Raw genomic sequence first — 21,497 nt, 5'->3', positions numbered from 1 at the left:
ACGATGGGGAAGGCACGACCACAGGTGAACCAGCCTCCTGAGAAACTGGGCCTGCGAGGGGGGCCGGCTCTTGCCGAAGCATCTCTAACGATGGCGATGCCGGTGCTGGAGCTACTGGAGGCCGCCAAGGCTGAGAACCATCGCAGTGTGGTGGAGTCACAGGTGGGAGGGGTGGTAGCGTCCCCTGAGGAAACAACACAGGTGCCAGCAATGGTGAAGCTGGCGCCTGAGGAGTCGGAGGGTGGGTGCCCAAACGTGGACGTATCTGATTTTGGTGATGACGTACGTCCTGGTCCCCCGCCTGCAAGGTATAGAGCCGGCGGCCATTGCGGCCCAGGACCACCGCCGGTATCCAACGTGGATTGCGACCAAACCCAAGTGCCCAGACTGACATACCAGGTGGAAAGCTGGGTACCCCGTTTTGCAAAGACTGGCGAGGACCAGGCCGGAGGAGGTGCAGCAGAGTCCTAGGTTGGCGCCCCTGGAGGAGCTCTGCAGGGCTGCGTTCTCCCATCAGTGTGGTCCGGTATGCCGTCAGGAAAAACGTCAACACCTCCTCCGCAGGAAATTCGTGCACATACTTTTTCATCTGCGTCTTAAATGTGCGCACCATGCGCTTGGCTTCCCCATTCGATTGTGGATGAAAGGGGGGAGAGCAAACGTGCCAAATACCGAAGCGCCTACAAAAATCCTGGAAGGCCTGCGAAATAAACTGAGGTCCATTGTCCGATACCAAGGTGACTGGCAGACCTTCCACAGAAAAGATTTTTGCGAGTGCCTGGACTGCAACTTCTAAAGTGGTTGAGGAGCAGCAAACCACATATGGGAATTGGGAATAAGCATCAATGAGAATGAGGCAAAAGCCATTGAGAAACGGGCCCGCAATATCTATGTGAACACATTCCCATGCCTGGGTTGCAGGCGGCCATGAAGAAAACGCTGACCTGGGAGACGCCTTTAGGCTCGCACACTGGGAACAGGCGGCCACCAAGTGCTCAGTTTCTCTGTCAATACTGGGCCAGTACACATGTCTGCGAGCCAAGGTTTTAGTACGGGAAACACCCCAGTGCCCCTCATGTAATAATGTGAGGACCTCCCTTCATAAACTTGCAGGAACAACCACGCGAGGAGCTGTATCATCGGAAGCCAGAAGGAGAACGCCTTCCAAGACTGAGAGGTGGTCTCGTAGGACAAAATAATTACGAAGAGGGTCCGAGGCCCGGCCTAGAGGTCGGGACGACCACCCCTGCTGAACGAGGCAAACTATTTGCCAGAGAACCGGGTCAGCTGCTGTTTCCCTGGCGACTCTAGAACTAGTGATCGGGAAGCCATCAACTGCTTGGCGGGACGCCACATCCAAATGAAAACACATAACCTCCTCCCGATCAAACTTAGGATCCGGGCCCACCGGAAGACGGGAAAGAGCGTCGGAGTCAGCATGCCGTCTGGTAGGGCGAAAATGAATGTCATAATGGTACTTAGAGAGGAACAAGGCCCAGCGCTTCAGGCTGTGGGCTGCCCTATCCGGAATCTGAGAGGTGGGGCCAAATAACGATATTAATGGCTTATGGTCAGTGATTAACTGAAAGTTCATGCCATACAAGAAAGGGTGAAACTTGGTAGCAGCGTAGACAATGGCCAAAGCCTCTTTTTCCACCTGGGAGTAATGGGCCTGCGTGGGACTAAGAGTTTTAGACGCAAACGCCAGTGGCTGCTCGGAGCCATCTCCGTTGCGATGGGCCAGGACCACCCCCACCCCATACTGCGAAGTATCTGTACCCAGGACCAACGGCTTATTGGGGTCAAAAGTAGCCAAACAAGGCGCTGATGTGAGGAGGCCCTTCAACAAGGTGAACGCACGCTTGCATGCAGGCGACCAATCAAAAGGAACACCCGTGTGCAGGAGGCAGTACAGGGGGCGGGCTATGGTGGAAGCCCTGGGAATGAACCGGTGGTAATAGGCAATCTTGCCTAAAAAAGCTTGTACCTCCTTCAGCGAAGCGGGCCACGGATGGTCGACGATACCTTGGACCAAACTTCCCAGCGGCTGGACGCCGTGCCGAGAGATTGTGTAGCCCACATACTCAATGGACGGTTGGAAGTTTGACTTATGCAGGTTCAAACGCAGGCCCACGGACCTGAATTTGAGAAAGAGGGTTCAAAGGTTGTGCAAGTGTTCCTTTGTGCTGCGGCCTGTGACAATTATGTCATCCAGGTAATTAACACAATGAGGGATTGTCGACGTGACATGCTCAAGATAACGCTGAAATATCGCTGGGGCACTGGATATTCCGAAGGCCAACCTCTGGTATTGGTAAAGGCCAAAGGGGTGTTGACGACCACCAGTTGTTTGGAGTCCTCATCAAGTGGTATCTGATGATAAGCCTCCGAAAGATCGATTTTCGAAACATACTGGCCTCCCGCCACGTCGGAGAACAATTTATCGGAACGAGGCAAGGGATAGGTGTCCACCACCAATTGGGAATTAATGGTGGCCTTGAAATCGCCACAAAGACGTAATTTGTCCGAGGGTTTCCTGACAATAATGAGGGGCAAAGCCCACTCACTAGAAGAAATGGGAAGAACAACCCCAGGCTGTCAGTCAGTCTAGCTCTGCTTTTACCTGAGGGCGGAGAGCCAAGGGGATCTGCCTAGCGCGTAGAAAACGGGGGCGAGCCGACACCTTCAACATTAAGTGAGCTTCAAAGTCTGAAACACGCCCCAGGCCCTCCTCAAAGATATCCTTAAAGTCAGAGGTCAAATATTCCAATGATTGATAGGGAACGTCTTCGGAGACCAACTATATGGTGTCTGCGATAGAAAAACCAAAAACTTGAAAGGCATCCAATCCAAAAAGGTTAGCGAAGCTCACATCACTGACAACAATAAAAATAAGAGGCCGAGTGACTGATTTGTAAGTAACATCAGTAGTGAATTGACCCAGTAGGGGAATGAACTGTTTACCAAAACCGCGGAGACACCGGTAAACTGGCGCCAAAAGGGGCAACCCAAGGTCAGAGTAAGTTTGTGCATTCAACAAGGATACTGCCGTGCCCTATCTAATTGCAGCTGTAATCAGCGTGACCGAACCGACACCTCGATAAAGAATTTGTGTTCCGATGCGTTGGGAGCCTGGCCCGATGAATCTTCCTGAATGTCAACGTCCATGTCCTCGGGACCTGCTTCCTTCCATTCTTTTGAGGCTGAGCGGCAAACTTTAGCAATGTGTCCTTTTTTATTACATTTGCGACAAATGGCCCAACGCTGGGGGCACTCTGACTGATCATGACGTATATAGGACGACACACAGGATGGTAACAGGGGCCGGCGGCCGGAACTCTGTTTACGCGCCATGCGGGAGCGGCCGTTATGGCCGAATTATACCACTCGCACGTTGTCCACCCCGGACGCAGTGGACGCGGCCACGCCACCCTGAACCACCGTGACGTCGCACCACGCTTCCAACTGTTGACCTGTGGCATGAGAGACTTCATACCATTGAGCAATGGACAGGACTTCCTCAAGGGAAGGGTCTTCCAACTACAGGGCCCGTTGCCGGACCTACCTCCCTATCAGGGGTCGAACGAACAATGACGTCGCACACCACAACGTGGGCATACGACTCTCGCGACTGCTCTGTGACAAAATGACACTTGCGACTAAGACCGTGCAGGGTAGCGGCCCACGCCCGGTAAGACTGATGGGGCTGTTTCTTGCATTGATAGAACTCGACCCTAGCCACCACAACATGCGTGCGGCGGCGATAATATGAAGACAGCAATGAACACAATGCGCAAAAGACAAGGACGAGGGTTCCTGAATCAGCACTAGCTGCCGCAAAACTTGATACAGCGAGGGAGATATCCAAGAAGAGAAAAGAGCACGACATACCTCCGCATCGGCAACATGATGTGCCTGGAAATGCTGCCGAAGGCTATGTTCATATGCATCCCAATCCTCCGCCGTCTCGTCATATGGGGGAAAGGGAGGAGGTTACGGCGCTGAAGCAGACTGCGTGGAGAGCAACGCCAGAAGCGCTTGTTTCATGGTTGCCATGAGCTCCATCTGCTGCTCAACCAAAACCTCCACTAAATCCTCCCTGCCAGGGATAAGCTGCGAAACCGGAACAATGACGCAACACACGAAAGAACGACCCTACTCATCGCCAATTGTGTATTAACACGATTCACGTTGTCCGTCGCACTTCACATAGTGTTGACCTGGAACTGTCTGCTAGGCATGCCCGATGTAAAACTGACTGGGCACGGCCCATGCTGCCTGAGTTGTTGTTGTTCCGCCGGCAGAGGGCGTGGCTGAATTCTCGTGTGCCCTCTGGTGGACGGGACTTTACTTGCGGCAACTACAGTCCGTGACGCGCCGTGCCTATGTGCGCCTCCCGCGATCTTTCTGGTGGCTACTGCACTCTCATTCTCAAATACTGGGTGAATAAAGTCGAAGTATTTTTGCACCATCAGATACATCACCGCACTGCCTAAGTTTTACACTTTTAACGTAAGGTTATACATCTTAATGAGTAGATTAGGATACAGTTTCTAATTTTTAAATTCAGTCAGTAATTATGTGAAATAACAAAAGTCAGTTATTTGTGCCTCTGGAAGCCATTAGATATACAACCTGCTACTGGAATCGGGTGCTGGGATAGTCGCTTAGTATAAAGGTAACTCCCGCTTCCAACCCCATCCCACAACAAAAATGTTTGAAGTAAAGTGAATGTTCGGGTGTTCATTAGCTCTGTTGACAAAATGCAGTACTGCTGAAACTATTATATTTATTTATCAGTGAAACAATGTGGACTTCATTTTACACCTCATTGACAACCAAAAGCCATCTTTAATCTTTTTTCCAAGGTACCCTTTGTTTTGAAAATGTTTTTCGTATCTGCTATCAAAAATGTTAAAAAATATGCACTGCAATTGACACCGGTGAATGTGTAGAAAAGACATTTCAGAGCCCATCATCTGGTAGTGTTCCAATAGGCAAAATGTTATGTACCATTACAGGAGTCTGTCTGATGCTATAACAGTCTCAATAAAACAAGAGACAAGGATCTGCTGCAGAAGTTGAATGTGCTGACAGGCAGAATATCAAACTATGAACTGCAATCCAAGAAAGAGACTACATGAAGCTACATAACAGAACATTTGAGATGAACAAATACAGCACCCAACTTCACCACCTTCTGAAAGCAATAGAGAGATGAGCCTTCATGAGGCCAGAAATGATTTCTGGAGACCCCGACGGCCATTCCTCTGTCAATCATTGCAGATACACAAGAATAAGCTGCCAAGGCAACACAGCCCTTGTGCTCCCTGACTATGCCTCAGCACAATCTGGAACAAATGAGAAAAACAATGATTCCCTCCGTCACACACCGTCAGGTGGCTTGCGGAGTACGGATGTAGATGAACATGTTTTGCTTCTAACTTCCAGTTGTGTAATATAGTGTTGTGTAGTGGTGAAGGACTAATAAAGGAAAGTATTTCTTCTTCTTCTTCTTCTCTCTCTCTCTCTCCCTCCCTCTATTGCCCCCCCCCCCCTTCTTTCACATCTATTTTACTTTCCTCCATAAAATAGCACAATGTCGAAATATATTGCCACAGATTAAATTTCATATTATGTGTTATGCATGATTCTAAATGCAACATAAGGGATGTTTTCGAACATAAATAATGAACTGTGGTAAGGAGATGCTACTGATCACAAATAAGTTGTGGATGATGAAGCTGAGTGCTGACACTATAAAGATTGTGGTATTGTGGTACTGCTACTTCTGTAAGAGTCAGTAGCTGCTAAGTATTGACCTAAATTATTTCAAATGCTTTTGCTATTGACAACACTTCAGGAAAAGTAAGACGGGTGAATTTGGAGGTCTGCAGAAGATATCATCTACCTGTTGCAAACCTGACAATTGTACTGCAAATTTATTTATTTAGCATATGACTAACAACAAACCACAGAAAGAAACAGTTCTTCTTTAACTATATACATATAAAACACATAGGGAAAAAACATTATTATAAGTTAATTAAATTTACAATGTGTGAAAGACTGCTACTCACCACATAAAGAAGATGTTCAGTCACAGACAGGAACAAGAGAAAGACTGTGGATCGTTGTGCCTGTCTGCGACTCAACAACTTCTTTATATGGTGAATATCAATCTATCCTTTCATAATACTGTCATTATTCCAGCCTCAATTTTCCATTATTTAATTCAATTTACAGAATTTACAAAGCACAGAAGGTCAGAGATATACTGTATATCCAATTGCTGAAGATACACAACTGACGTATTTTGCCAAATGGAACTCCTCTGGAGCATAACAGACGGATTGCTTTGGGCACATATGCATGCTGAACAGTTTGTTGTTCCGCACCATAATCAAAGCTGGGCAATGTTGTTAATCCTTATTTACACATTGAGTCAGCACATACTTCATTACTTGTCCTCATTCTGTTGAGTGCGATGTTCTTCATAACCTGGTCGAGATGCAGGGCATCCTCATCTTTTCTGGGGTAGCACTATTCTGTCATACTTCTGTCCCTGAGTCTGTTGTTGCTCTACTGCCCATCAAAGATTTTGGACTTCTTAGATGTGGATGACAGGAGCAAAGAGTCTTTTTATTCCGTGCAGGAATTCCTCATGCATACAGACGTAAGAATCACTAGTTATTTTTGTAAACTCCTGTTTGAGAGCAGATTCTCACTGCAAAATGGGGGAACTATATGGCTGAGAATAGACACCAGAAAGATGGAGTGTTTCTGATTGTTCCTATGATGATGCGTGTAGTCTGGTTGAGCTGCTTATCCAAGAGCCTGGTGTATGGGCTGTTGATCCAGACAGCAGTGCAATATTCTGTCACAAGGTACACCAGTCCAGGAGCAGATGTTCTTAGCATTAGAGCTGATGATCCCCAAGCCAAGCCACAAAGTTTCTGCAAGATGATCTCTCTGTTATTGTGAAAGATATGAGTCTAAAAGTGTTTGCGTCACATCTATGAACACAAAAATGTGGATAACAACAAGCAAAGTAGAAAGCCAGTTGTAGCATCCAAATTATTGCCTATGTTTAAATGATGTATTTACTGAAAATTCAAATATGTATTACACCAACTGAAGATAGGTGAAAGCCCAAAACATGTATTGGCATCAATAAAAAAAATATACAAAAGTGGTTGGTTGCTGTATTTTTTAAAATAATATAATCCAAAGCAATAGAACTTGGCAATCACTACAATGGATAAATTAATATTACGCATAGCCAGTTTCTAGTTGTCCAATGTAGTAGTCACTTTCCTAGCTTTCTCACCCGGGCTTTATTAATACTAGTGATGTAACCTCAGGCATCCTGATGTGGAGTAGCACAGTGTACCAGTGAGAACGCTGAATGATGTTCAGTGTTATGGCAGGACAGAAGATGTAAAGAGATCTGTGAAAACTGTTATTAGTCTGCTTACTAATGTCAAACTGAACAGAGGAGCAATGTTTCCTCTTACTAACTGTTGTAATATTGTACATTGAGTTAAAATGCAAGCGCTTGTTAAAATAAGAAGTAAACTGTCTTATTTTACAGGAAGATGAACCATTGGAAAATTCTCAGATCCTAGTACAGAGACAACTACAACATTGACGAAGTTGAAACAAGCAGCACCAATGCGGTCCACAAAGACTATTACATGTAAACCAGTTCAGAGTTTCAAGATAAGGTATTATTTATTTACTCAGAAACCAACTTCCAACTTACAAGCCCATCATCAGATAACAACTTATGATGGCCTAAGAAGCAAAACACCAGTTCGTGGGTAGGTAAAGATTAGCTACAGAGTATCACGAAAGTTTCCTTTTTATATTAAGGAATTTTTCTTTTGTAAGCTTCATTTTTTTAACTTTTCCAAAGACAAGAAAAGACAGAACAGTTGTATGGGAAAGTATTGGTCTTACAGAGAATGATTGTATGGAAGATTATTGTTCTTACACATCCATCCAAAGATAATTCTGCACTCTGTTTTTCTGTATCACTGATGTGGAATGGCAGTTCTGTTTTAGGCACCTATTCATGCACATATACCTACATCTAAAGGCGATGCTCCAGGCGTACAGTTGAGGCTGTTGGACAGGCCTCACTGACAGTCAGAATTGTTCTGCATTTCTCCATTCAAAATTTAGATCTCATAAAAGCGTATATTCTATAACTAAAAGTATTTTATACCTAAATTTTCATATGTAGGATTTAAGGATCAGGTATGGATACATTGTTCTATCTTCACAATATGTATGCATGTTGTAGGTTGAATCTACTGGCTTAATTTCTATATTGTGTACTATGATTTTCTACTACCAGAGATAAAGTATTTATTTTATGAGATTAATAAATTCATATGCATACCATCGTTTCTGAAGAAGCAAAATTTGTTAACATCGAGTATAGATTTAAGTGTCAGGAAGTCGTTTCTGAAAGTATTTGTATGGAGTGTAGCCATGTATGGAAGTGAAACGTGGACGATAAATAGTTTAGACAAGAAGAGAATAGAAGCTTTCGAAATGTGGTGCTACAGAAGAATGCTGAAGATTAGATGGGTAGATCACATAACTAATGAGGAGGTATTGAATACAACTGGAGAGAAATTTGTGGCACAACTTGAATAGGCGAAACAATTGGTTGGTAAGGCATACTCTGAGGCATCAAGGGATCACCAATTTGGTATAGGAGGGCAGCGTGGAGGGTAAAAATTGAAGAGGGAGATCAAGAGATGAATACACTAAACAGATTCAGAAGGATGTAGGTTGCAGTAGGTACTGAGAGATGAAGAAGCTTGCACATGATAGAATAGCATGGAGAGCTGCATCAAACCAGTCTCTGGACTGAAGACCACAACAACAGCAACATGTATAGCACCTAAGGGCACCTAATAGACTATCATTTATTTTTTCTTATTTTCTACTCTTGCATTCACTGCCTCCTCAGAAGCACACAGTCCTCACGAAACTTGATATACTGCTCGTGGTCCAGGCAGTGTTTGGCTTTGGTGCTGTAGTAGTTGCATATAGTATCCATATTCCAACAAGCATGTTCTGCTAGGCCAATCAGTATCACGAACCTATATGCTGTCACACTCACACTGAACTTCATCCATGCAAACTGTGTAACGAACATTTATGACAGATTTTGTTGACAGGACCAGATCACATGTTGTATTGTACAGGTAATTAAATTGTTCAGAGATAAAAACATAGGCATTAACAGGATATAACAGACCAGCTTTTATACAAGGCAGCATATGAGATATTGATAAATGAATTGTAACATGTAATTTGATAACGTCATATGTGCCACACAGCGACAGTACCTGTTTGCACAAGGGGAAAATTGGTTCAATGCATAGACTGAAGGTGTGGCTATGCCCAGGTAAAAAGTGAATTGTAGTGAGCAGGAGGGATCAGCAGAGTGAAATAAAAGAGGCAGGTGGATCACCTATGGAGGAGGTGCGAGTTACAATGCAACACAAGTTTTCCCCCGGCAATGACACTAACAATGGTCAACGTCCGTTTTCCTGTCTTCTCATAGTCGCAACTACAAAACCTGTCAAAGTTGTTGCAGTTTTAATAATGCATAATTTTGACAAAATACATAAATTCACTCAAAACCATCATGCTAAGAAATATTGTGAAGTGTCCAACAAAAGGTACCAATTACATTTTATAATGTAAATGGATAGATAAAAAATCTACTCACCAAATATCGATAGGGGAACACACACACACACAAAAGGATTTACAAGCTTTCAGACTCAGTGGCTCCTTCTTCTGGCAGAAGAAGATAGGAGTTATGCCATACAAATTTCTTGAGCTGATCAAAGTAGTAGTTTGACAGTTTGAACAGCAGCAGAAAATAACAATGCTCAATATGAAAATTAAGAATTAAGTCAGTAAAATAAATTCCAACACACACACACACACACACACACACACACACACACACACACACACACACACACACATCCATATCTGATTTTATTATCCTACTTACCAAAAATTTAGATATAAAATGTTTTTAGTTATAAAATAAATGTTTCTATAAAACGGCAATGAACAAACACTGATGTCATTCAAAAGCGGTGCAAGCTATGAAATTTCTGTCATTAACACCATGTAAAGCATAAAAACCTAGATCAAATACATACACCAAAGCCATGTCTATGAGTAGTATAATTACAAAGCATGTTTTTATTGTCATAAGAATTTCTCAAACATTGATGCCTTCCATCTGTTTTTATAGTCTTAATGACACCTAACATGGGCACAATGATTTGTGAGGCATCAGAATGACTGGTGTAATCTTTCTCCACTATTTCACAATTTCAGCTGTATAATCATTTTCAAGTCTATGGTGTAACTAACCTGTCAAACAAAACATATTTGGGTTACCGTCAAAATCAACAATGGTCAAATAATGTTGAAATGCAGTTGGGTAGATGACTCTAAAACAAACAACATGACACTTCCCCATGAAAGGCAAAGGTCCCAAGTTCGAGTCTCGGTCAGGCACACAGTTTTAATCTGCCAGGAAGTTTCTTAACATGACACCAAGTTTCTTGAACAGCTGTGGTATTATACCACTTACAAGTATAATAATGTGCTTAGGAAATAAAAGATAAATATGAAAGAGAGTGCCATGTGCAGACACTTGTACAATTGAGTTCTTGACTACATCATGATGTTCAGGTTTTCAGATTTGGTAGTAGTTTGAGACACTGTTTTTGGGTAACATGTAGGCACATCTTTGCAAAATTTAGAAAATTTCATGAGCTACAAGTATATGCTCGTAGAACATCAGCATTTTGCTGGACCTTAAATTCTGCAAGTTTATCTTGAAAACTGCCTGTGAAGAATTTTCATTCGTGTAGACTACGGCTGCAACACTGTAAATCTTACCTAACCAGTGTCCTTACCTCCAATATTAAGTGAAAGATGGAGACCGGATCCTCCCTATGGAAGGTAATTGAGCAAGCAATTGAATTGAGCATACGATTTAATTCCACAGGAGAAACTCCTTGAGCTGCTTTTGTAGGTATAAATGCAGGTATTTTCTGGCAGACCTGAGGGTACAGTGGCTCCACGGCGAAACTAGAAAAGAAAATATAAATTCAGCATATGAACAGCAAAAGTAAACTGAGATAAAGATATATTATATAGTTTTACATTGTAATTAGATTACTTGGGGTTATACAATTTACTGTTTTGGAATGGGAATATTTGAAGTCAACTGTCTTTCATGATACTATTTCTTTTCAATTTATTGTAGACTACATTTCATATTTTTATTGGTGTCCACCAGGAAATGTACATTTACTGACTGACATTACAGAAAAATGATACCCTGAAGGAATGGTTATACCTCAGAGAGGTTTCATTCACACATTATACACAGTAAATTATCATTAACCCAGGGGTATCCTTCTATATGCAGATTGTCCTGAAATTCAGTTTCTCTAGCCTATCTTATACAGCCTCTAGTAGTCTTTTGTACATGTAATTATAGATGTCTCGGAGACAACTACACGAGGTAATGGACCATTCCACATCCACCTGTTACTGGTCATGAGATGTCACTGATAGCGAAGCTCAGGCCAGGCACCATGTCATCATGTTCCACACATACTCAAACGAGAACAAGTTTGATGTAAATAAACATCTGAGATAGCATATGACAGCATAAGATGCGTGTATAAGGTCACTGTCTTGCTGACGACAATCTCTCTTTTTGCATATGTATGACAGCAACATACTAAACGATGTTCCTGATTTGTCTTGCCCTGTTCAGTGTTGATGAAGACTGGTGACTGGCACCTTCAGCTGTAGTCCAGTTGGGAGCGAACATTTTTTCTGATGGTCTTAGCTGACACTCTGGGTACAACACTGGTGCTAATTCATGCTGTGATCTCCATGCAACCAGTAATGGTTCATCTGATGAAGCAATCCAGGCATGAATTTGCACATCACTGCCATCTGGAACCATACTCACTTCTGGAAGCATACTCACTTTCTTGCAAACTGCTAACCATTCAGCTGCTGCCTAACATCCTATGTTTTGGCAAATCTTAATAAAGTTGAACTAGTCTCCTTCAAGTCTACAATATAGTCTAACTGAAATTCAGTTAACTGCACAAACTGTTTTTGCTGATACCATACAGGCACACCTGCAATATCTATCAACATAGTGTGCCACTTTAAGCAAGAGATCATTCTTTCAGTTAGTCAAATACAGCTGTTATGTGCTCACTATTTTCATGCTCAATGTGTGGTTCCTACTCCATAAATATAACACACGATTCTGATGGAAATATGGTGTTTCTATTGTACAGTGGAGGGGCATTACTGAATGGATGTAATATTGTAAAAATTTAATTTTTTATATTTAAACTGATGTTCGCCAGTGCCTTCTGCCTGGTGGCTAGTTTCAGCTCGTAAGTCACGTTGCATTATACTGGACAGAACAACTTCGAAACTCACATGTTGAACCATCAGCAGCTAAACTCATGTGTTGCTGACGAGGTAACGCTACTGACCCATTTGTCTACAATTTGGCTGTCCAATAGGGAGGTTTGGAGGTGGTCATGTGGAAATGGAGCCTTGGCCAGCTGCCGGGAGTGGACACACCCTCTGTTCTCTTCTGTTGGCAGCTTCCAACCCGGTTAGATGCTCTCCTCTCCTGCTCTCTTGGGCAACAGACCATTCAGCTTTGGCGGCTTCTCTTTTTACTGAAATAAACCATCATGTCTATCAAAAAATGTTTAACTTCATCACCTCAACGGGTGCCTACTGCTTTCCCTTCCTCACCAACCATGACACATTAACATCTGGTGCCAGCAGTGGGATCACTCACCGTTACGCCCGTCTTATCAACCTAATTGAAGTTCAGCATGCAGTATCTTTATCTCAATTTTCATTATAATACTATTTAATAATTTTATAGGACTATTTGAAGCTGCCAGTAGTACTTTGCGCTTGACATGCCAGGTGTGACATGCAATAACAAGAGCACGCATTCGTGATTCGTTACGCAGCCTTCCGCCGTTTCAGCGTTCTCTCCTAACAGCTGCCGCAGTGAATGCCAGGCCACTTGTGTGGCCAGGCACCTCGCCACGCCACACAGCCAGCTGCCGCCGCTGCCGTTCCAAGACAGGTGGTATGCCACACCGTGGGTAGCCGTCTTCCATGCTCCTCTGATGCAGCACAGTGGCATGTTCCGGCTGCATGCTACCATCCAGGAAATGCGCATGTTCCAGCTGACTAGCTGAGGCACGTTGCACAGCCGTCGACACTGCCAACCAACATCATCTTCGCTGCTGTTTCCTGCCGCCATCGTCCAATGGGATGCAGTCATCGACGACCCACCACTGCCGCAACTACAGCTTCTGTAAGTTCATTGATCAATTTTTTCTTCGCCACCACCTCCTCCTTGGTGCCATCTATGCCGTCATCTTGTTGAGTGTAGGCCCCCCTTTTTTTGTGCTCTGTCAAGTGCAGGTCCTTTTTTTTGGTGCTCTAATTGTAAAGTTTTTGGCGAGCACTAGGTGTCCTAATATTGTAACCATGCCTCAAACCCATAGTACCGCCACTGGCAAAGGGAACCCCCCACCCACAGAAATACCAGACCCAGTAGCTGCCCTTCAAGTATAAGTCGATAAGTTAATGTTGAGAAAGGTAGAATTGACGGAAGAATGCCAAAAATTAGCTCAAACCCAGTCTGCCAAACTAAGTGAATCAGTAACACACCCTGCTGCACCGCAAATGACGGCTGCAACCACCTTAAGTAGCACAGTACTCCAGCCATCCGTTGTAACTTTGGCTAACAGTTTCCCTGCAGTCAATTTCAATCTGACGTTTTCCGGAAAACCTAACAAACAAATAAGTTCCTTTCTACAAACTGTCCGAGATGAAGGCCACACTTGCACTTGGCCAAACGATTTCCTATTAAATGACTCCGCCTTAAATTGTCAGGTGATGCCCGTACATATATCGAATCAGTTCACACCCTTAGCAACACCACCTCTTTTTCCACGTTAGAGGCTGGGTTAAGAGAGGTAATCGGACGGGCCTGACGCCAGCTATTAAAGGGGCAAGTTGTCCACCCTACACCAGAAGCAAGGGGAGGATGTAGAGACATTTGCTGACTGAATCCGCACTGTGACTTGCTGCACTTACACGCTGGGTTCAGATTCTGCCCATAACGAGGTGTTAATTAAGCAGGCGGAAGCCTGCTCAAATGATGTATTTATGCGTGGAATTGACTTGTATGTTGGAGGAGAGGTAAAAATAGCATCACCCGCCTCACTGCATGATGCCACGTGACTCACGATGATGCGAGAGGAGGTAGAGTATTTTATTGCCAGTTTGGTGCATCCAAATGAACAATAGCATCCAAGTTTTAAATACGAGCAGACATGCCAATGGTGCCGAAAGGCAGGTCATGCTGCCGTTCACCTTATTGTTCTCGGTGTGGAACCATAGGGCATAAGGGTAGAAACTGCCCTCAGAATCCAGGAAACGGAGCCCCTCACACAATCAGCAGAGGGAACAAGTCACCAACAATTCACCACGACCCCAAAATCGCCCAGAAAACGTTCGAGGGGGTAAGTCACACTGCCTGACAATGCCCCCTGTAAAATTCACACACTCAGTCCACCACGGTGTCGTAAATGAGGCGGCGAATATCCTCCTCAACAGCAAAGTTTGAGGAAAAAGTGTAAGTGTTCTTATTGACACTGGAGCGCAAACCAGTGTACTATTCATAGGACATGCAGATAGACAAGTGTTAAAACTGCCCTGTTACCACATTAGCGGTCTGAGTGAAGAAATAATAATACCTGCTGGGTGTTGCTTAGTTAAATTGAGATTCGGTGCTAGCAACTACCCTTTAGACATGGATGTAATCCAAAAATGAAGGCAAGATTTTGACGTCATGCTGGGGAATGATTTCCTCCACCAACATCAGAATGTGGTAGATCACAGGATGCAAACTGTCTGTCTCGGTGAGGAAATGAACTGCTGAGAACAGCCGTATTGGTGGACCCTCTCTGTCAAAATGATGTCCTCGCCAGATTACAAGTACATGTTAAACGTGGCTTAAGGACAGTGGAAGTGCAGGGAAAGAAATTTTATGTTCCCGTCTGTTTGGACAATTTCGGAACGAAAGAGGTAGAAATTCCCAGTGGTACCATTATAGCTAGCAGCCGCAAGACTGGAGAAAATCACCCTGTACAAGAGAAGTTATAACCCAACCGAAAACAACGGTTTCCGGGATGCAGAATATGTTATATTCCTCCCGTGCTCAGAGACAAATTTAAAGATATGTTATTTCATCTGCCTGTGGCTGACCAAAACAAATTGTACTCCGTCTTGGAAGAACACTTTTTACCATGAAATTCCCACCAGAGATGCAAGGCCCATTGTACAGAAACCATATCGACTACCATATCACCTCCAGCCTGCTGTGGAGGAAACTATCCAACAGCAGCTAGAGGCAGGGATAATACAACACTCCGCCAGCCCCTGGTCATCCCCAATCGTCGTCGTCCCAAAGAAATCAATCAATGGAGAGAAGACCTACCAACTTTGCATCGATATGAGAGTAGTAAATAAGTTAACCACTCCTGATATTTACCCTCTCCTACTTATGGACAAAACACTGGACAGGCTAGGAAATTGCAAATACTTCACTACCCTTGATATGAAGATTGGGTATCACCAAATACCGATTACACCACAGGACAGGTAAGAAACAGTATTTGTAGTTCCCTCCAGTCTATATGAATTTTTGAGAATGCAATTTGGGCTGCGCAATGTGCCAGCCACCTTCCAATGCTTTGCTGACTTATTTTTAAGAGGACTAAAACCTACAATGTGCCTAGCTTATCTATATGATATCATTGTCTTTTCCAGAACCATAGATGAACATGTTACCAGGTTAAGAAATGTTTTGTCTAGACTAAGAAGTGCCAATTTAAGCTTGAAAATAGAAAAATGTTCCTTTGCTGAGAGTAAAGTATAGTATCTAAGGCATATTGCCAGTGCTGATGGAGTAAATCCAGATCTATGCGTAACTGAAGCAGTTAGAACATTCCCTTCCCCTAAAAATGTACAAGAATTGCAAAGGTTTATGGGACTCAGAAATTATTATAGGCGTTTTGTAAAGGAATATGCCACAGTAGCCAAACCCCTTACCCACCTGTTGAAAAAAGATGTACCCTATCAATGGGTCCCCGAGTGTGAAGCTGCTGTGCAGCATATCACAGATGTTCTGACTAGTTCATTTCGAAAAACCACTCATTCTCTCCTGTGACGTGTCCGATTTTGCAGTGGGGGCTATTCTGAGTCAAATTATTGATGGTGAGGAAAGAGCAATTGGTAACGCATTCCGTCAGCTGAATCAGGCGGAAATTAATTACAGTACTATGGAGAAAGAATTGCTGGCATTAATGTTTGGAGACAACTATTTTAAATGCTATCTTTATGGGAGAAAGTTTACAGTAGTAACAAATCATGCAACACTTCAGTGGCTATCAAGTTTAAAAGACCCTAGCACCCATCTCAGGGCCCTGAAGTTGAGTGAGTATGATCACCAAGTGCAACACAAAGCTGGAAAATTGCACCAGAATGCTGACGCCCTTAGTAGAAAAGTGAGAGTAGCTCAAACAGATGAAGTGTTAATTGACGAATAAAAGACTCACAGGAGAATGAAGCAAAATGTTGTCAGTATCGCTCCTATCCGGACTTTGTTACAAAAGATGGAATTCTATACCACAAGAGCCCCCTGGGTAAATGTATAGTAATATCTAAAAACCTACAATCCAGAATTGTTGCCCAGTGCCATTAGAGCATTCAAGCTTACCACAAACGCCCGCATTGCCACTAAGTATTGGTGGGACAAAAGATGGCAAGATGTTGTTAAGTATATAAAAAACTGCCTACCGTGTACCCAAAGATCACCACCCCACAAATCAAAATTCCCTTACAATCTCTTCCTGAGGCATCAAAAACCTTTCAGTTTGTGGTTTTGGATATACGCCACTTCCCATAAGTACATAAGGAAGTACATATATTCTAACCATTATTGATCACTTTTCCCGATACCTTATCTTGGTACCCATCACTGACATGTCAGCTGAAACAGTACCATGAGCTTTTGTGGATCATCTTGTCCTTCCCTTTGGAAGTCCTGAAGCCATAACAACAGATCAAGGAACCAATTTTATGTCTGCCTTATTTGTCCAAGTTTGCAAATTGCTGAGAATTAGAAAATGGAGAACCACCCCTATTCACCCCCAGGCAAATGGCTGCACTGAGCATGTCCATCACACTGTGAATCGCATGCTTTCTTATTACATCAGCTCAGCCCACAGTGACTGGCAAAGATACATTCCATACGTGGCAAGTGCGTACAATAGCCGTTTCCACAAAGCCACTGAACACACCCCTTATGAGGTACTGTTTAGCCACCCTATGATATCTCCCTTTGAGATCGATAAATTACCTGCAGAAATCGATCACACAACTGTTAAGGGGCTGAACTGCCACCTTAAGGACATTTGGAAGAAGGTGCAAGGGAACAACCGTAAAGCAACCAAGAAACAAATGAAAAGATGTAGCAAAAATGCCATCCTCCACCCCTATAAACCTGGTGATTTTGCTTTGCTAAAAAACTCTAGCATTAAGAAAAGAAGAGTGAAGAAACGTACACCTCTGTATGAAGGATCATATTCAATCACTCGGCTCTCTTCCCCTGTCAATGCAGAATTACAACTGCCTGACCTGAAGGTGGTCATAGACTAAAACTCTATTCAGGAACTATGACTCTCCCACCACCTTCTGAGACAAGCGCCGGACCTTCAGCTCAGCAGATTCAGGTTCTGCTTCTCCCCCCCCCCCCCCCCCCACCCGCACCCACCACCCCAGTGAAGTGGTGAAGTGGAGGAAAAGGGAAGTTCCAAGACCCCCAGCTTGCCCTAGATATGCTCTGAGATCTAAATACCCATATGCCCATGGACTAAACACCAAGGTACTGCTTCTTACTTAGGAAATTCCCAGTTCTACCAACCAAAAAAAAGGGAACAAGGCTTAAGCAACCACCTTGTTACTTTCCTTTGCAAATGAACATTCTACCTACACAATATCAGGGTGTAAACATGGAAAATGAAAAAAAAAAATTCCCGGATTTTTTTTCCAGATATCCCAGTTGAAAATATACTTTCTCCCCGGTGAAAATACATTTTTTTCCGTGTTAAGTGACAGTATACTTTTCCTCGGCACCATAAAACTTATCAATCCTTTGAATGTTTATGGTTTTATACACCGATGTAGAATTTCCCGGCACTTTAGAAAACAAAACTCGGAGGAAAAGACACGTTTTGGAAAGATCTTTGATGTGCAGCAACATGTATGCTGCATATTTTCATGTTACGAAGGTATAAATTCAAATCCCACCAGACACCGCATGTTACTTTCTGAAGCATAGAAATCGAAATTGCGACATGCTTTTGTAAGCCAGTCATAGCTCACGTCACATGATCTCGCCAGCTGATGACGGCGTAGGAAACGTGATGTAGTCAGCAAATAGCAAGATCACTCTTAAGTAGTGCGAACACACAAATAAGAAAAGTTAATGGTTTAAATTAATATACATAGTGTTGCTACAAGAAAAACAAAGCTTTCACATATAATATTGGTCTCGAAGATTAATAAGTTGCAAGAGAAGCTAAGCTTCCACATATAATGTTGAACTTTTTTGTGCGTGTTATATTTTAAGATACATCACACAAATCTACCAGTAAAATTTTTTAATAACAACGTAAATGTCTGATCTGGGCTCGACATTCTTCTAGATGGTCATCCTCAATGAGTTGGTTTTTAAATGAGAGTCAAACGCTCTGTGATTTAAGAAATTCATCGTACATTCTCGCACATAGTTCATCTTGCATAAAAGGAAATTTACTCTGAAAGTAACACTTTTCAAATTACCATTTGCAATATTTTCCTGTGACCTGTTAGAAATTGTTTCATTTCAGCAGTTGCCAGAGAGCACCAGATAACAGGTGCCACTGTGCTTGTGCAGCTATGATGACGTAGGAAGCCCGCATGTTCGTACGTGTAAAACAGTAAAAGATCTTGCATTATGTCATAAAAGAAACAAGTCATCAGAGGACACTTCAAGAGCATCGGAATTTCATAAACCATACTAAAGTGCACATTTGTATGTCCAGATTCAGATGTAAATTTTCTTGAGTACCAGTACTGTATTATCTCGTGTTTGTTTCTTTATTATGGCATAATGCTATAAGAGCTAGAATATGGAAAACGTGCACTTGAAATTCAGCAAACAGTTGAAACTAGCCAACAGTTTGAAATTAAACACTTTGTTTCAAATAAATTGACTGCCTCACTGCAAAAGATTAATAAAAGCCAAATCTCTTTAGAAAACCGACAAAAATAACTTCATTGTTCTGCAAGGTGATTAATGCTTGAAAGGTGGAAATAAAACATGAAAGTAATAACATATTTTAGCCTTCCGTAATTATGCGAACATATTTTAATTCATTTGATAGCTCCCGGCCACAGAAATCCTTTTTGTTTTCATTTAATGTGAGAACAATAAATGAAGAGGAAACAGCAAAATCACTAAACGTAAACACAGGTCACGTGGAGACGATCCACCTCCCCACCACAACTCAGACTGTTCTGTGCATCAACTCCAGATCTCCGATATTTCCAAACCGGGGCAATATTAGACAGTGGCGCTCAGCCACACATCTGTAGCCAGAAGCGGCAGAAGGTATTACTCATACGTGACTCAACTGCACATTTACAAGAGCCCGCCAGCAACTGCCCAAACGAATCTAATGTAAACCGCTGTCACGTCACGATCATCGGAGGCAATTTGTTGTTATGAAGCATTACATAGTCTTCCTAAAGCCTTTAATACACTTTGCTGTTGGCAGACGATTGTATGAGCACTGTGTTTTATTGTTGTATATGGCATATTTCCGAAGCGGGATACAGTAATATCTTTTGTTAGAGTATTGGTTCTTAGCAGTGAAAATCACAAAAATTTAACTGAAAACTTCAACAATGAAAAATTCCCGAAATTCTAAAAAATTCCTGGGTTTTCCCGGTTTTCTCCCGGATGAAAAAATTCCCGGGTTTTTCCTGGATCTCCCGGGTCATATACACCCTGAAATGCATTTTATGCTCCCATGCTATGATAACTATGATGTCACCCTAGCCTCGCTCTCTGAAAGAGGTTTGAAAGAGGTTATCGGAGCCTTACCCACCCAGCCTGTTCTGCAATGCTGGCCTAGCCTAGTTAATCCCTAGTTTTAACCAGTATTTTTATTATGTTCCCATGATATGCCTAGTGGTAGGACAACAGGCCTATTTTCAATACCAATATATTTAATTCTAAATAAAAGTATTATATGGAGAAGTTATTGGTGAGTATCAGGATATGTATGAAGTAATGAATCCATTAAGTCTCTACCTTTTCATTCCAAAGACTTTCTCCCTGAAATGGCACCATGTTTCAATAAGTAAGTATAACATTTGAACACCCAGAGTGATAATTAATTGGTAATTAATAACACACAGTACTAACTGATAAATTTGCTCCTAACGAAGAAACATAACTTGTCGCTTTGACACCAAAAGAAATATTAAATTACTCAATGATTATTCTTGTACCATGGCCCTGTGGCCTACACACAACAGTGACAAATTTCCCCTACTGTCCCTCATGGATGCCCATTCTTTTTCAGGTTAACTCAGAAGGTAAGTACAGCGCTTGGCAGTACTGCAAAGTTGTAAACACGTGCGCTCCGCCTGTCAGAATCAGGTGAACCCGTCAACAAGGAGTCGCATGTGCGGCAGCCATAATGTGAAGGGCAGAGTCACTTCAAACACCTGGCACTGCTGTTAGCTCCCCACCCCTCCCCAACCCGTACCGTACTACTAGCCCATGCCAGCTGTCGCTGCCTGATCCCCCCTCCTTTCCCTTCTCACCATGTGACTGCCACTGTTAAAGAGACCATACACATATTAGAATGTACTATCTTTGGTATCAACCAATGTATAGCAATTTAATACAGAAAGGTACCATCTTCTTATGTAATACCTATTTCAAACATGATTTCTTCCATCCTTCCATCTCATAACTGGGTAACTTCATCAACTTGAAAACCCACCCGTAAATTTACTTGCACACCTAAACCCTTAACATGCCCGGTGACTGGACTATAACTCTGCGGAGAGTTTGGAAGCAAGCGACCTCCAGCTGATGGAACGTGAAGCGGAAAAGCATCGCAATAATGGAGCACGCCGTTATGGGGTGTCTTCCCATGCACCGCCATTTAGTTTGGTGGCGCACTGCATTTCCAAGCCTCCTCCGAAGTACAGTACCACCATACCGCCTTCCATCTAGTCTGCTG

The 21,497-nt window shown here is 43.0% G+C and overlaps 1 protein-coding gene across 17 annotated transcripts in view; it reads right to left on the bottom strand.

Moving 5' to 3' along the window:
- The window catches only part of LOC126236282 (transmembrane protein 94), a 538,855-nt gene that overhangs the window by 71,006 nt on the left and 446,352 nt on the right, over positions 1-21,497 (bottom strand). For all 17 annotated transcript variants that reach the window (XM_049945449.1, XM_049945454.1, XM_049945456.1 and 14 more), the window contains one exon: positions 10,971-11,145. In XM_049945449.1, the coding sequence (XP_049801406.1) occupies positions 10,971-11,145 (175 nt within the window). The remainder of the gene's footprint in view (positions 1-10,970; positions 11,146-21,497) is intronic.

Source organism: Schistocerca nitens, chromosome 2, assembly GCF_023898315.1.
Source record: "Schistocerca nitens isolate TAMUIC-IGC-003100 chromosome 2, iqSchNite1.1, whole genome shotgun sequence".
NCBI lineage: Eukaryota > Metazoa > Arthropoda > Insecta > Orthoptera > Acrididae > Schistocerca > Schistocerca nitens.
The sequence above is the reverse complement of the archived record's forward strand: the minus strand, read 5'-3'. Positions and strand labels throughout refer to the sequence as shown.